The sequence below is a fragment of the Porites lutea genome, chromosome 6, assembly GCF_958299795.1.
Source record: "Porites lutea chromosome 6, jaPorLute2.1, whole genome shotgun sequence".
In the NCBI taxonomy this organism is placed as follows: domain Eukaryota; kingdom Metazoa; phylum Cnidaria; class Anthozoa; order Scleractinia; family Poritidae; genus Porites; species Porites lutea.
Window position 1 is genome coordinate 32,832,024 of NC_133206.1, and position 13,847 is coordinate 32,845,870.

Here is a 13,847-nt window from a genome sequence, read left to right on the forward strand (position 1 = left end):
TTTAGAAAGATCCCAAATAGGAAGTGGTTATGACAATAACTTCTCAATCAGTCACAAACAACATATTGTTTTGATACGTTAAGGTCTTTTCCATTCTGAAGGCCTCACCTACTAACCCCCCCGCCCCGTCACACATACACACTTGATCGCTTTGCCCGTGGAACGCTAATAGTCAAAGAGACTAAAAGAATTTTAAGTACTCTAGCTAATACATTAAAATGTAGAAAAGAACCTCCACGCCTAGGGTGTAGAGTATATTAACAGATTTTTTTAGCTTTTTAAGGACAAAATGCGGGGGAGGGGAGTCTAATGAACAAGGCAGGCCGGGAGAACATAAAAATTTCCCGGACAATTTTTACCTCCGGCAGTGTAAAAAAAGAACAAGTTATTTCTTTTTGCAAAGAATGTCTATGTAGTTTCAACGTTGATCAATCAACATCAGAACACAAAAGAGTACTGTATGCTGTAAGATTACACTCTACAGATCGCGCGCACGGTGTAAACAATTCAATGCTCCCGTAGTTTTGAAATTGAGCACCCCAAAACATACAAACCTTCGTATCGAACTCCCTCCACGATTAAATAAACAGCCTCTTCCCCTTTGGTTGAAGATTCTTCCATTCAGAAATTCCATAAAAGCAAAGCATACAACAAGTTAAACCATACTGAAAAGAAAGCAAGGCTGTGCAGTTCTTTGCCGCCATTTTGTTCAATAACCTTGTATCCAGGCCTCCGTCCATTTACTCAGTTCGTTTCTATAGCGACCGTACCATTGTAGTCGCCATATTTATTTTGACTTAGTAGTGTAGTTCAAGTCAGGTAAAGTTCTGGGCTTATAATATAACGTCCTAGACAAGCCTAAAACCTACTGCTGGTTATCCGTTTAGACACTCACCTTTTGGAGGTTCTAAGAGAGTCACAAAGACCGAAAGATTTGTCAACGCAGTATCACGATGCCGAAGTCTAGGCAAAAGGAAAAATTTCTGTTTCTGAAGCATATTCTTGAAGAATCGAGCAGCGAAATGGAAAATGATGGAGGGAAAGATACAGACAAAGTTTCTTCAAAGAATGATAAAAGTGATAAAAAAGAATCAGAGAAATCAAGAAAGGAAAGCAGTGGTCCTGTTGGAAAATATCCCGTGTTGTTCAGGAAAGTTTGCAAGAACAAGGGATGTCAAACAAGACTCTCTGCCTTTCCACTATTTCCCCTACCCGAAGAAACAGAATGGATAAGTGAAGACGAAGCAGAGGGGAAGAAATCGAAAGCTCTGAAAAAGAGAAATAAGAGAAATAAATCTGTGAAAGACTCAAACAAACAGTCTGTGCAATCTGATGAGGATTACCGCGAATCTGCAAAGGTGGACAGTAAAGTGAAAAATTCAGATGGTACAAGGAAGAACTTTAGATCCGAACATCAGCTAAAAGAGACTGATAATCCGGTTTTGCAGGCTTGGCTTCATAAGAAGGTTATTGTGGCCCGAAAGCAGAGAAAAGTTGAGCGAAAGGAGAGGCGAGCGAAAAAGGCTGCACTGGAAGAGGAAGCTAGAATAAAAGCTGAAAGAGAAGTAGAGTGTAATGAAAAAGTGGGAGAATGGTTCAAAAGAAAGCGCAAAGAGTCAAGAATGTTATGGAGGAAAAACCGCACCAGGGTTGGGCCACAAAATTTGGACGCCACTCTGAATGGAGGCTCATCCCCACAGCCACCCCCTGAGTACAGGGTTGTTAGGAGCTTTAAGTGTACTGAGCCCTCCCCTGTGATAGATAAGACTGTTGGGGACAACACAAATGAAAGCAACACAAAGGATATAGAAAATGTATTGTCAAAAACACCAATTGCCTCTTGCAAAAATGGTACGGATAAGCTTGACATTCAGAAGACTGATGATAAAACAGATCAAACTGGCAATAGTTGTGAAAGTCAAGTAAATAATGTGAGAAAAGCAAAGCATCGACCAAAGACTGCTATCAACCACAGTGAAACTATGTCATCTCCACGACCTAAAACAGCAACAAAAAGACCAAAGACTGCAACAGAGAAGACAGCAAAAAAAACATCAGCCACGCCAGCAAGTGATTCAACCAAGAAAATGCAGTCGCTAAGCTATGATGAATGGTTGAAAGTCAAAAGAGGTGAAGACAAAGACAAGGACATTCAGAAAAAACGAGAGTTGATTGATGCTCACTTAGAAGCTGTTATAAAGGAACTGGGAAAGAAACGGGTGGAAAAAATAATGTCTCCAAGGAAACAGGTTGATACAGGCTTGAAGAGGGATTCACGTTTGACAGAACCTGTTGGGCCATTGGCTGGCTCAAAAACAAAGAAAAGCAGTCAATACAGATGGATATCGAGTAAAAAGCCCAGACCTGAACCACAGGGATGTGACTATCCAGAAACTCAGGGAACTGACAAGGCTGCAACATCATGTAATCAACTTATAGATAAACACAGTTATGCAAAAGGTGGAGGTTCAACAGCTCCTGTCAATCATGATCATAGTATTGCTGAGACTTGCAAACAACCCAATAAAGTTCAAATCTGCCGTGAAATTGATGAAAAGTATAATGAGCTTAAGCCATCAATTGAAAAAGTCAAAGACATACTTGATGCACAGATAAAGAAGTTAAAAGAATCAAGAGATAGTTCTGCAAATGAGCTGGACCAGTCTAGTGTTCAACAGGTAGGACATACACGTAGAGCTAGACCAAAATCTGCACGGCCTTCGTCTGCTAGACCAACTACAGCTAAGTCATGTTCTTCTTCAAAGGCTGGTAATGAATATTTGACAGATGAGCAAGCTAAAAAGATTGCATCAGATCTTGATGTCCTTGGTTTGTGCGATAATGATGATGATGATGATGATGATGATGCAGGAAAGGAGAGTGGTAGTTCAGAGGCTGAAGCTGACAAACATGATATAAGAACAACTGTAAGGGAGAACTATTTTGACTATGGAAGCGAGGTAGACCTACCAACTCTAGAAACACCTGAGGTTGTTCAGTGAGAAGAATACTATATCCTCCACAAAGCAAATTTAAATTTGTTGCTGATTTAACACTTATGTTCCAGTGTAAATGGGGAAGGACATCTAGAGGAGATGTGACAGAGGGATGCATGTTCCTTTCAGAGTCCTTGAAAATAGTTTCTATGTACCAAGGTAGGGCCTCGGGGGTTGGGGTGATTGCTGGTAGCAGATGCAGGTGTATTGTTTCAGTCCCTATAGTTAATACCGGGGGAGGGGGGGGGGGGTGGGGTTACTTGGCTTAATTTTTGCTGGGTATGTGCTGCTGGCCTCTCAAAACCCCTACCCCATTTTAGTCTATTCTGTGTCCATATTATAGACCCCATCTTAGTCACTTTAGGAAAAAAGTAATTTTCACATATCCCAACTTAGTCACTTTCTGCTTATCCTTCTACCTTATAAAATCTTTTCCTAAAATGAACTGCCACATTTGTGTTAAACTTAATGTGGTGTAAATCTTTCTATTTTTAAAACCCCCAAAATCCAAAAAATGTGTGACCCCATTCAAGTAACTCTTATAAAAATGCAACCCCATAATAGTCAATCCAGTTGTGAAAATGCGACCTCATCCAGTGGCACATACCCATTAGCCTACTACTAGGAAGATACAGTAAGGGCAGTATGAAACCTTGTATACCCTGCCTGTATGTGACTAAGGTGCATGAAGTGCAAAACCAGTGTGATGTGTGGCTAAAAAATATTAGGAAACAAAGAGAGTTAGTCCCTTTGTCCCCTCACTGTACTTGGCTTACATGTAGTATGCTCCACAAAGTAAATACGTTATTTCTAGTCCTCCATAATGCACTGATGCAGCCAATTCATAGATGACTTTTATGAATCCAACTGAATGTTTGGGAGGAAATAAATGAGAAAAACACACTCCTCCCTTAAAACATTGATGGGTTCATCACCCCCTCCCCCATTTCTTCTTCCAGAAAGACTTAAGCATGAGCAAACTTAAACTCCAAGTCAGAAAATATTTGCGTGTCAACAGTATTTTCAAAGACCTAGGCTCTTTTACAATGAGGAATCACTCAACAAGATTGAAAACAGGGGTCTGTACTAGGAGATTTTTACATTAATTTTGCAGAAATAAATTAAGTAGCACGTCTTTTCCACTGAAGCTGGAGTGGCAAGTGCTTTTGGTGAATTAGCTTAGAACGGTTACTATTTATTAACCTTTAAGTAGTCAATAAATAAATTTGAAGCATAAAGGAAAATGGGAAATATGTTTATATTTATTACAGAAATCAATAGTATTATTATGATGTAAGATTTGGAAGCGTTTTGTATTTACATTGTGAATTTGGGTAGTAATTGCTGACCCAAAAAATTGTAAATTAAAGTTGAAAAATAAAAATAGTAGACAACAATGCGTTTTTAAGTGGTGTCATTTTTGTTTTTATTTCACATAGTTCATCTTGAAACAAATATTTCATTGCCTTACCAAAAGAAGAAAGAAAAATAAATAAGAGAAAAACAAAAAGGAAAAAAAGTGCCGTGACCAGGATTTGAACCTGGGTTACTGCGGCCACAACGCAGTGTCCTAACCACTAGACGATCACGGCAACGATGGAAATCACGCAAAGATTTAATAGCTTTAATTTCCAACAAAGACCACCTGTCATTTACCGGCTGAGTGGAGGTGCACAACGCGAACAAACTTCTCATTTTTTCCTTGGTACTGAGTGCGTCGAGGGCCATTTCCTCCTCTTTGAAATGAAAACGCCCGCAGGGATTTATAACTAGACCGGTTTTCATTTTGTTCAAAATAGTGAGGCTGGTATTCAGCGGGACAATATTTTCAATCAAATTTTGTGCTCGAAGATGTCTTTCCAAAGTTTGACTCGCGTCATAGCCGATGACGTAAAAAGCAGTACAAAGGACGTGCTCCAAACGAGCGGGTGTGGGTTTAACTGGCGGATGTTTGAGCTGTAAATGCGCTACCGGGGACAAGATGATGTGGCCATGAGACTAGAGCTGTATACAGCTATTTCTAAAAAGGTTGTCGGAAAAACTGTGCACGCGACAATCCAAAAAGGTAATATGGGATATGATCAATACACCGTTCCTGACACTGTAGCTGTCGAACCTACTTTTATTGCTTTCCTTTAGCACTCGCAAACATACGTCCATGGCCTCTCATGCTATTGTTTGAAATTTCTTTGAAAAACAGTGAACTAAAAACCACCCACAATACCTTTTGGGATTGTCGCGTGCACTTTTTCCGACAACCTTTCTCGTGCCATCTCTACGCACCCTTAACCCATATCACCACCGTATAGGGGGGGTACTCCCGCAAATTTTGGATAGGGTTGTGCCGCGAAGGTTCGTGAACCCTAACCCTATTCAAGGACTAAGAAAGCGAAAACTGATACCCTTTTTAAGGCCCAAAGCCGAAAAATGACACCCTATTCAAGGAAAAAAAAATTATTAATAGCATAAAAAGGAAAAGTTTATTTCTTCTTTGTAACATTGGATGTATAGCATCAAGCATAAAATACTAGAATAAGCCTAGTTTAATAATTAGGCGGGCGTTTTCACACTCCAGTATTAGATAATACAATTAAGCTACCCTATCTAAGGACCACACCAGGGACACAGAAACAAAAGGGTTAAAAAAGATACCCTATTTAAGGACCGAGAACCTCAAAAACCATACCCTATTCCGCGGCACGTACCTATATAGCCCATATATGGGAGTACCCCCCCCCCCCCCTGGCGTATAGGTGGTTTTTACGTTACGTCATCGCCGCCATGCTGGTGGACGGTAAACAAAAGATCGCTCATTAGCTCGCTTTGTTTGTCCACCAGCATTTGTTCATTTCACCATTGCTATTTGTGTCTCCCGAGATTGCATGAAAACCGCCTATAGTTCTTGTGAGCAAGAAGGGGTATGCAGTTGAAAAGTTACCACCAACGAAAGCTGCACTGGAGCAGATGCCCGGAGCAGATGATTAAAGATGATGTAAATATTTCAGGCTCATCAAGTTTTTAAACATAAAATTCTGGACAGTTTTTCATTAGCAATGTAAAAAATGCCCATAGCTTTCGTTCGTCGTGTGGATATGTTCGAAAGATATTATTTTGTTTGGTCCTTTTGAATAAAACGTCCTCTCAACTAGAAATGTCTTGTTGTTTGTTTGCAACGGACGGCCAGGAAATGTTCTTAAAAGTGTGATGCACGTGCAAAGTTCTTGTTCTGTCCATTAAGCTAGTGTTTTTTAATTTAATTTTTTTACACTGACAATCTAGTTGTTGCCTTCGTCGTCTGCTTCGTTAACTCCCTAGTCTTGACTATTTTCCCATAATATCCCTTCATCCATGTACAAGCGAAAGCTTCTCACTTTTGCCCCCAGTTTAATTGAAAACGTGTTGCGACGCACCTGACGAACCGGACGCTTTACAAAACTTTGAGTGCACGTGCAATGCTAGTTTTTTTTATTTGTCAGTTGCACGTGCGCATGAAATCAGAGTCGTTTTTGATTGGTCAACAACATGACAAAAATTATCTAATTAGGAATAGTTTGGAGCTTTGCCTCCACTAACCGTCAAAACCAGGGAGCACATGGTACGTTTGCAGGGAAAACGTTTGAAGGAAACCAAAAGACATGAAGAGACTTAAGGTAAGTCGGGGAAGGTAGTGCCGTATCAATCTTTGAGTCTTCTTGTAATGACAACCCTTTTGAAAATCTTGAGTACAGTTCTTGGTGGATTACAGCAGTTAGACAAACAAGTTCATGAAAGTTTACTCCAATAAAAGACTGATAAAACTGTTTTCAAGCAAACATATCCTGCGAAAACATCCGTTTCTCCTCGCTCTTCGCCGCTGGGGACGTTTCGCGCGAAACGTCCCCAGCGGCCAAGAACGAGGAGAAACGGATGTTTCGCAGGCTAAAGCAAACAGTGTTAAAGTTAAACGTTTAATGGAGCCGCAAAGTTTCAGTGATTGGTGCGTTTCTCCTGGTCAGTCAAGTTTTCCTGTTTACGACCTTTTTTAAGCTGCTCGGTTGCGTTTTCAGTTGAGATGTTGTGTGCATGGAAAAGACTACCTAAAAGCCGTATGTCAATGAGAAGTTGTCATCATATGTCAGCGATTTCTTAATGTGAGATTTGGTGAAAGTTCTCACTTGGCTAAACCATGCAGTTTTTTTTTCGCCCGGCGTTTTTTCATTAGTGTTTCGTAAAGGTCCGTAAAGTAAGAGATCAACGAGAAAACGATAGGGAAGTACTGGTGCGTTTCTCCTGGTCAGTCAAGTTTTCCTGTTTACGACCTTTTTTAAGCTGCTCGGTTGCGTTTTCAGTTGAGATGTTGTGTGCATGGAAAAGACTACCTAAAAGCCGTATGTCAATGAGAAGTTGTCATCATATGTCAGCGATTTCTTAATGTGAGATTTGGTGAAAGTTCTCACTTGGCTAAACCATGCAGTTTTTTTTTCGCCCGGCGTTTTTTCATTAGTGTTTCGTAAAGGTCCGTAAAGTAAGAGATCAACGAGAAAACGATAGGGAAGTACTGATGTTTTCTCACTGTATAATGGTGTCTGGAAGAGAATTTCACAGCGCTGAGGCACAACTATTCTGCAGCAGAATTACTTACTGGCCCTTAACAAGTAGGTTCTGATTTGCTGATTGTTAAGTCCACCAGTTGGGAGACGGTTTATGAATAATAATAACAATAATAATAACTTTATTTATATAGCGCTCATATCCTGAGCTCATGGCACTTTACAATGTAAAAAAGGGGAAAATGAAATAATTTACATACCACAAGCATGAAACAAAAAAAAAGACTGAACATGAAATTAAGTCAAGATCACAAAAATTATATCTACATGCTGTTCAATTACAGCAAATTTACAAATAATTTGCAAAATTTGAGTTTTTTGTTGGGAAATAGAAATTATTTTCACTCCGACAAATCCCAGGATTTAAGAAATTGCAGCTTCTAAGAACCACGGGAAAAAATAACAGATTCCCATTATTGGATATTCCCAACCAGGGAACTTGGTTGGGAATTCCCTGGTTGGGACTTGTCTCACTTTGCCAAATTTGGGATTTTTACGGGTATTCTTTAAATACCCTAAAATATCCAATAATGGGAATCTGTTATTTTAACCTGTGAACTAGAATGTCACTGTTTCCAGGGTTATGGTGTGTATAATTACTGATGACAAATTGTTGCAAAAAAAAACAACAAACAAACTACAACAGCAGACCCTAACAGAACACAAAATAGTTCCTGTCTTTGCTTTGTTAGGTCACATGATAGTACATTTATCTTTCCCAGTTTTAATGTCTTTGAATGAGGCGTGTTGAAGAAAGTTGTGTCTTTTGAAAATTCCCATTGAACAGCATGAAGTAATTTGTAAGTAAGATTCATTTTTCAACCCTCTCGGTAACAGTTCTTCAAATGGTATTTGAGTTTTCTCTTTCCATTCATTTCTCTCAAAGTCATACCAATCAATTTTGTCTTTTCGATTCCAAGCACAAATAAGTCGGATCAAGCAATACAGCTTGTCATCAACACCCAGCAAAGTTGGATTGTAATTATCAAATGGGGTCTTCCTCAACCTTGCTACAAAATGCCATTCATTTGAATCTTCATTATACATTTCACAACTCTCGGCTAGTAAATCACCTTTTACTCCACCAACCACAAAAATTTTGTGGTGTGTTGCAGTAGCGCGAGCATTCCATCTTGAAAACTGAAGGTTTGCTAAATTCTCCCATGTATCGTTAATGAGATCATATCTGTCGCAACTTGCAAGGATCTCACGTCTATCTGGGCTGCAATAACCACCACCAATGAAATAAACAAAATTGTCCTTGGCTACAACGCAAACCCCCGATCTTGAATTAAATGATGTTATGTCTTCCCAGGAATTGGTTTCTGGTTTGTACTTTCTCAAGGAAGAAAAATGTGGGGTCTTACTACAGGGTCCAGGAATTTTACGGAGGTACAGCGATGTACATATTTCAGGGCAACATAGTATATCTTCAGCCACCAGGGCATAAATTGCTTCATCACTCATTGCAAATATTTTCTTCACTGTCCTGCGATCCTCGTATGGTAGTGAAGACCAACAATTTGATAATGGATCATAGCACAACAGTCTTCTCTTGCTGACTCCAACGTCCTCATCAGGAAATAAATGAAAATAAAGTTTTCCATGACAGGGTATAATTTCTCCAATATTGGGCGGGGCTTTCCCTTTAAACTTAGACCATTTGTCTTCAAGCGGATAGTAACAACATAGCATGTTGTCTTCCTGTCTACTGAAACCTTGTACACATATCACCATGACAGGCATCTCTAGTGACTTTCTAGGACGAATACTGTGCTGCTGAAAGTCTTTTGATTCAATGATCTTCAGAGCATCCTTCACAAGCCCCACACTGTGTTCATCACTAATCACAAACTCACTTGTCATGACGTCACTGTATAAAAACTCACATGATACACACACAAGTCGAACTTCACAGAATAACTCGGGGAAATATTGCTTTCGTACCAGTTTATTACGATTCACCCATCTAAGAATGACCTTGAAGACATCTTCTTCGGCAGTTACAGCAATGTTGTCGTTTGCAATCCATATTTTGATTTCTTCGCACGACAAGCTCAAAAACTCCTCCGTTTGGGCGACGTTCATAAAATTTGCATGAATGAAGTTTCTAGTATCGAAAATGAGCTCGTCGCATTGATATTTCAAGCCAAACTGGTAAAATGAAACAGAATTTGATATCTTTAAGTCCTTCACTAAATGTTTCCCAGCAACAGCCTTCAAGCGTGGTAAAGCCAAGTAGTCTGACATGGCGATCAAGTCTCCAGCATAATTTTCTTCTGCAGCCGAAATCTGAACATGGCCTGTGTAGATCCATTCCAATATATCCCTTAAACATTGCTCGTCTATCATTTCTAAGTGGATCACTCCTTCGATAGACTCTTTCATGTCACTTTTAAGCAGCCTTTCAAAGAAAGGACTTGCTTCTGAAAGAACCCGTCGATGAGCTTTGAATTCCTTCCCATCTTGGATCGCCAGAGTAACGTCAAATGGATGATCAAATGTTTCTTTTGGAAGGAAGAGTTGTTTTGTGCTTGAAACAGTGGGAATTGTGGCTTCTTGCGAAGCTTCCATTGAAATCAAAGGCAATAGTGTCAATTCATAGTTGAAGGATTCGATCAGCTGTTCCCTGGGAGCAAGGGAAGGGACTTTGCATGCCATTGCCACTACGTAGTTTGTGGACAGAGTAGATTCCGCTGAGAAATCTGATTGCAGGCGTAGTGGATTTCCTCGGACTCGTACTTGTGCCTTTTCTGTCAGAATTTTGTAAACCAAGCCATACGTAAATAGAGCCTGCAGATCTTGGGCTAGTTCATTTAGTAATTAGGGGTTAGCAATCGCGATAAATGGAGAATCCCGGGGGTTACACATGTACTTGGGTCAAGTTTGGCTGGGTGTGTCCCCGGGGTGTGCCGCTGGCGGCCTCTCAGAGCCCTTACTGGCTACCCCATATTCTGTGGCCAATTTTAGACACCATCTTAGTCACTTTTAGGCAAATGTAGTTTTCGCGATCCTAACTTGTCACATTTTAACCTCGAATCCTCCCTTTTTAAAAACTCTACTTACTAGAATTTTCTCCCAAATTCCCCGGGGGGGGGGGGGGTACTCCCTTATAAGGGCTTAATGGGGACGTGCGGCCAGCCAGGGTATGTTTTTCGAGATTTTTGTCTTAAACAGGGTATCGAATTTATCATTTTTTGTCTTAATCAGGATATCTTTTCTTGGACTATAAACAGCAGGTGAAAGGTGTTGACAGGCCAAACACGACTCATAAGCTCGTGATAGTGTGATAGTGTGATACGTGACCTTATAGTTTTGCTCTAACGAGGATATCTCCCAGCGATTTTGCTCTTTTATATGAAATGATGGGAGGCTCGTTGTATATTTCTCTCAGTAGTGGTTGATCTTGAATTAAGTGCCATTTGCTCATTAAAATGTTTTTAAGGTTCGGCAAAGCAGGGTGGTATGTGGTAACGAAAGGCAGAATTTTTTTTCGCACTTCATTGTTCTTTTGTAAAGCTGACTTCCGTTCGGTAAATCCTCGTTACATCTGTTGATCGAGCTGTAAATAGTGTTGTGATTGCCAATCGATTAAATAAGAAAGAGTTTCGATATCTATTATTGTCTAGCACAGGGTATGGTTTCGGGTTAAATGTCTTAAACAGGGTATCAAAAATCGGAATTCTGTCTTAAACAGGGTATCAAAAATCGGAAATATGTCTTAAACAGGGTAGGAAAATCAGCGATATTTGTCTTAAACAGGGTCAGGGTATGAGGGGCCGCGCCGCACCTCCCCACCCAGGAATATATCGAGTACCCCCCCCCCCCCCCGGGCCAAATTCCTAGTCTGCTACACGGCCGTTTTTAGTGTCGTCACGCAACGGAGCGCTGAGTGACGAAACTAAAAACGGCTGTGTAGCAGACTACCAAAATCCAGAAAGTGTGCCAACCCATTCTAGCAACTCTATTATAAATTCCCTCCCAAGAATTGGCCTGCAAGGACCACGCAGCTAGGCTGAGAATGCCATCATGCTTCAGGCTGAGAGTGGTCAGAGGCTAATCCACATGCTTATTATAGTGAAATCAATTTTTAAAGCAAGGACCAGCTTACAAAAAAGAAGGACCGGATGCTAATAAAGGATCTAATCAGCAATAAGTGATTATATGTATATCACTATATGTATTATAGTGAACATACTAGGCGGGAAGGTGAAGGGGGGTGGAGAAGCTCTGAAGGTATGCCTCCGCGGGAAAATTGATAATTTGGTGTTTTTCAACGACTAGATTGAGCTAGAATAATGCATCTAAAACTATTATACTGTAATAAAGAGTAATGCACCAGTAAAGCCGGTAGCAACTGGATTAAGAAACCTCTGCTTGAAACTTGGCTAACTAGGCTCTTCATCCGGGGGGTGACCGGCGATACTCCCTATAATGGCCTATAGGGGAGGCTCGGCCCGAAAGGAGTACCCTTTTCATGCTTCAAGTATATGAAAGGGTAGAGATTTCATTAGTTGAAGTAAATGAAAGGATAGACAAAAGCGTCATTTCGGTCTGCAAAAAAGGCCCTCAAGGACTAACAGTTAACAGATGCATTTTGTGGCTGTGAGAAAGTGGAGAAAAAGTTGGCTAGTCCTTAGGCATCATTATTCCGCGCGGCCTATGCGTTTCGAGGCCTGGAAAGACGTCGTACAGGAACTAGGCAAGAGAAAACCTTTTTTTTTGTGATTTGTGGAAAGGGATGCAAAGGGTAGGGATACCGTTTGTCAACAGAAGGTATACGCACGAGAGTACCTTTTCTGTAAGAAATTATGTATATAAAAAGGTAAGTGGTTGGACCTTTGGATGGATCTCGGGGCGGTGCCTCCCCGTATAAAACTTTCTTGAGTATGGCTAGGGGGGGGGGGGGGGGGGGAGAACATAGAGACCATAAAAAGTATCAAGTGGTCGCCTACGAGGGGTTAAAAACAATGGAAACTTATAAAACCGTCGTCGTAAAAAGTGGCCGCGGTCGCTTATGAGACCAAGGTGGTCGTTTAGGACAGGTTTGAACGATAAGGCTTTGACTGTTCAGCTTGGATCCCGGGTGGAGATGGCGTGACAGATCAGTGTCATAACCAGTTTATGAAGGGGTTACTTACGTCATTGATGGCGTTGTCATGACGTCATGACATTGAAGACCGAATGTCATTACACTTAAGAGTTTATTACAATTGACGGAAAATGTTATTAGAACTTAATTACATTTAGGGTGCAATGTCATTACGTTTTGGACTTGGTCACTCTGGCGAGAGGTGGTCGCGCATGGAGGTTTGACTATAGTGTTGAAACATAATGTAAGCCCCTGTGATCCCTCCTGAGGAAGGTTCCCCTGAAGCAAAGCCAGAGATATTAGTGGATTGATTTAACAGAGTCAATATGACGACCGTGAGGACGGTGCGCGCAAAGCTGAAAACCGACTTTATCAATGGCAGAACGGCATATTGAGTACCGAAAGTAGCGTTCAGTCCTTTCCAGCCTAGGACAAACTCTCAATCACGCAAAGATCAGAGAATATCTCGTACGTTTTCTGACAAACATCTTCAACAAACCATTGTATTAATGAAAAGTTACGATACGCTGAATCCTCTTGTGGATAATCTATCCGAAGAATCAAAAATAAAAGAGAAATAACATTTTACTTACTTCAGAAAGTTTCTGCCGTAAAGAGATACACAAATACCTCGAGTGATATTGCTGCGACAAATAGTGCATGCAACAAAACAGTGCAAAGTATATACGGGACATTTTGTCTTAAGCCTCATTTTCAAAGTGAGCTCAGATGGTCATCTTCACACACCGATTCAACTTTAACAGCCGTTAATATGAAAAGAAAAAACAGCTGACCACTTAGCCCGAGTCAAGAGCTGATAAAAGCGTTCGTGTATGCTGCGAATATATCGCCTCGACCGAGATAACCCGGCTGGGAGAGCCAACGTGTTTATGTGAGGGTCACCCTACCATCTAAAAAGGGCTACCCGGTAATAGACGGGTCATCCATTTAGCTGATACAAGCAAAAAGTTTGTCTCTTATATAAACGGTCCGCCAAGTTTTTAAGGAAATGTAGGAAACGTTGGCTCGCTCAAGGCACGTGGGTTCGGCGAGTGACCCTTCTACCATGAACTATACATGTAAACGGAACCTTATTCTTTAATTTAAAAAGGTATGCAAACGAGGTTAATGTCGTGTTAACACATTCTTGTCCACCAATGAGGCTATCGC

At 40.7% G+C, this 13,847-nt stretch overlaps 3 protein-coding genes and 1 non-coding gene across 4 annotated transcripts in view; 1 reads left to right on the top strand and 3 right to left on the bottom strand.

Annotated features, from left to right (window-relative positions):
• The window catches only part of LOC140941430 (probable serine incorporator), a 1,933-nt gene extending 1,885 nt beyond the window's left edge, over nt 1-48 (bottom strand). The window contains exon 1 of the mRNA XM_073390429.1: nt 1-48. This exon is cut by the window's left edge and continues 1,885 nt beyond it. The gene's annotated coding sequence lies outside the window, so the exon portion shown is untranslated.
• Nucleotides 49-791: 743 nt separating this feature from the next.
• LOC140940498 (uncharacterized) lies at nt 792-3,136 on the top strand. Its single transcript, XM_073389477.1, has one exon. The coding sequence runs from the start codon at nt 954-956 to the stop codon at nt 3,000-3,002; it is 2,049 nt and encodes a 682-aa protein (XP_073245578.1). The 5' UTR covers nt 792-953; the 3' UTR covers nt 3,003-3,136.
• Nucleotides 3,137-4,516: 1,380 nt separating this feature from the next.
• Nucleotides 4,517-4,588, bottom strand: Trnah-gug (transfer RNA histidin (anticodon GUG)). The gene has a single exon. It is a non-coding gene; the product is annotated as a tRNA-His (tRNA).
• A 3,690-nt stretch (nt 4,589-8,278) lies between these two features.
• Nucleotides 8,279-10,246, bottom strand: LOC140942195 (kelch-like protein 40). Its single transcript, XM_073391160.1, has one exon. It carries the CDS (start codon nt 10,244-10,246, stop codon nt 8,279-8,281), a length of 1,968 nt encoding a protein of 655 aa, XP_073247261.1.
• Nucleotides 10,247-13,847: the final 3,601 nt, after the last annotated feature.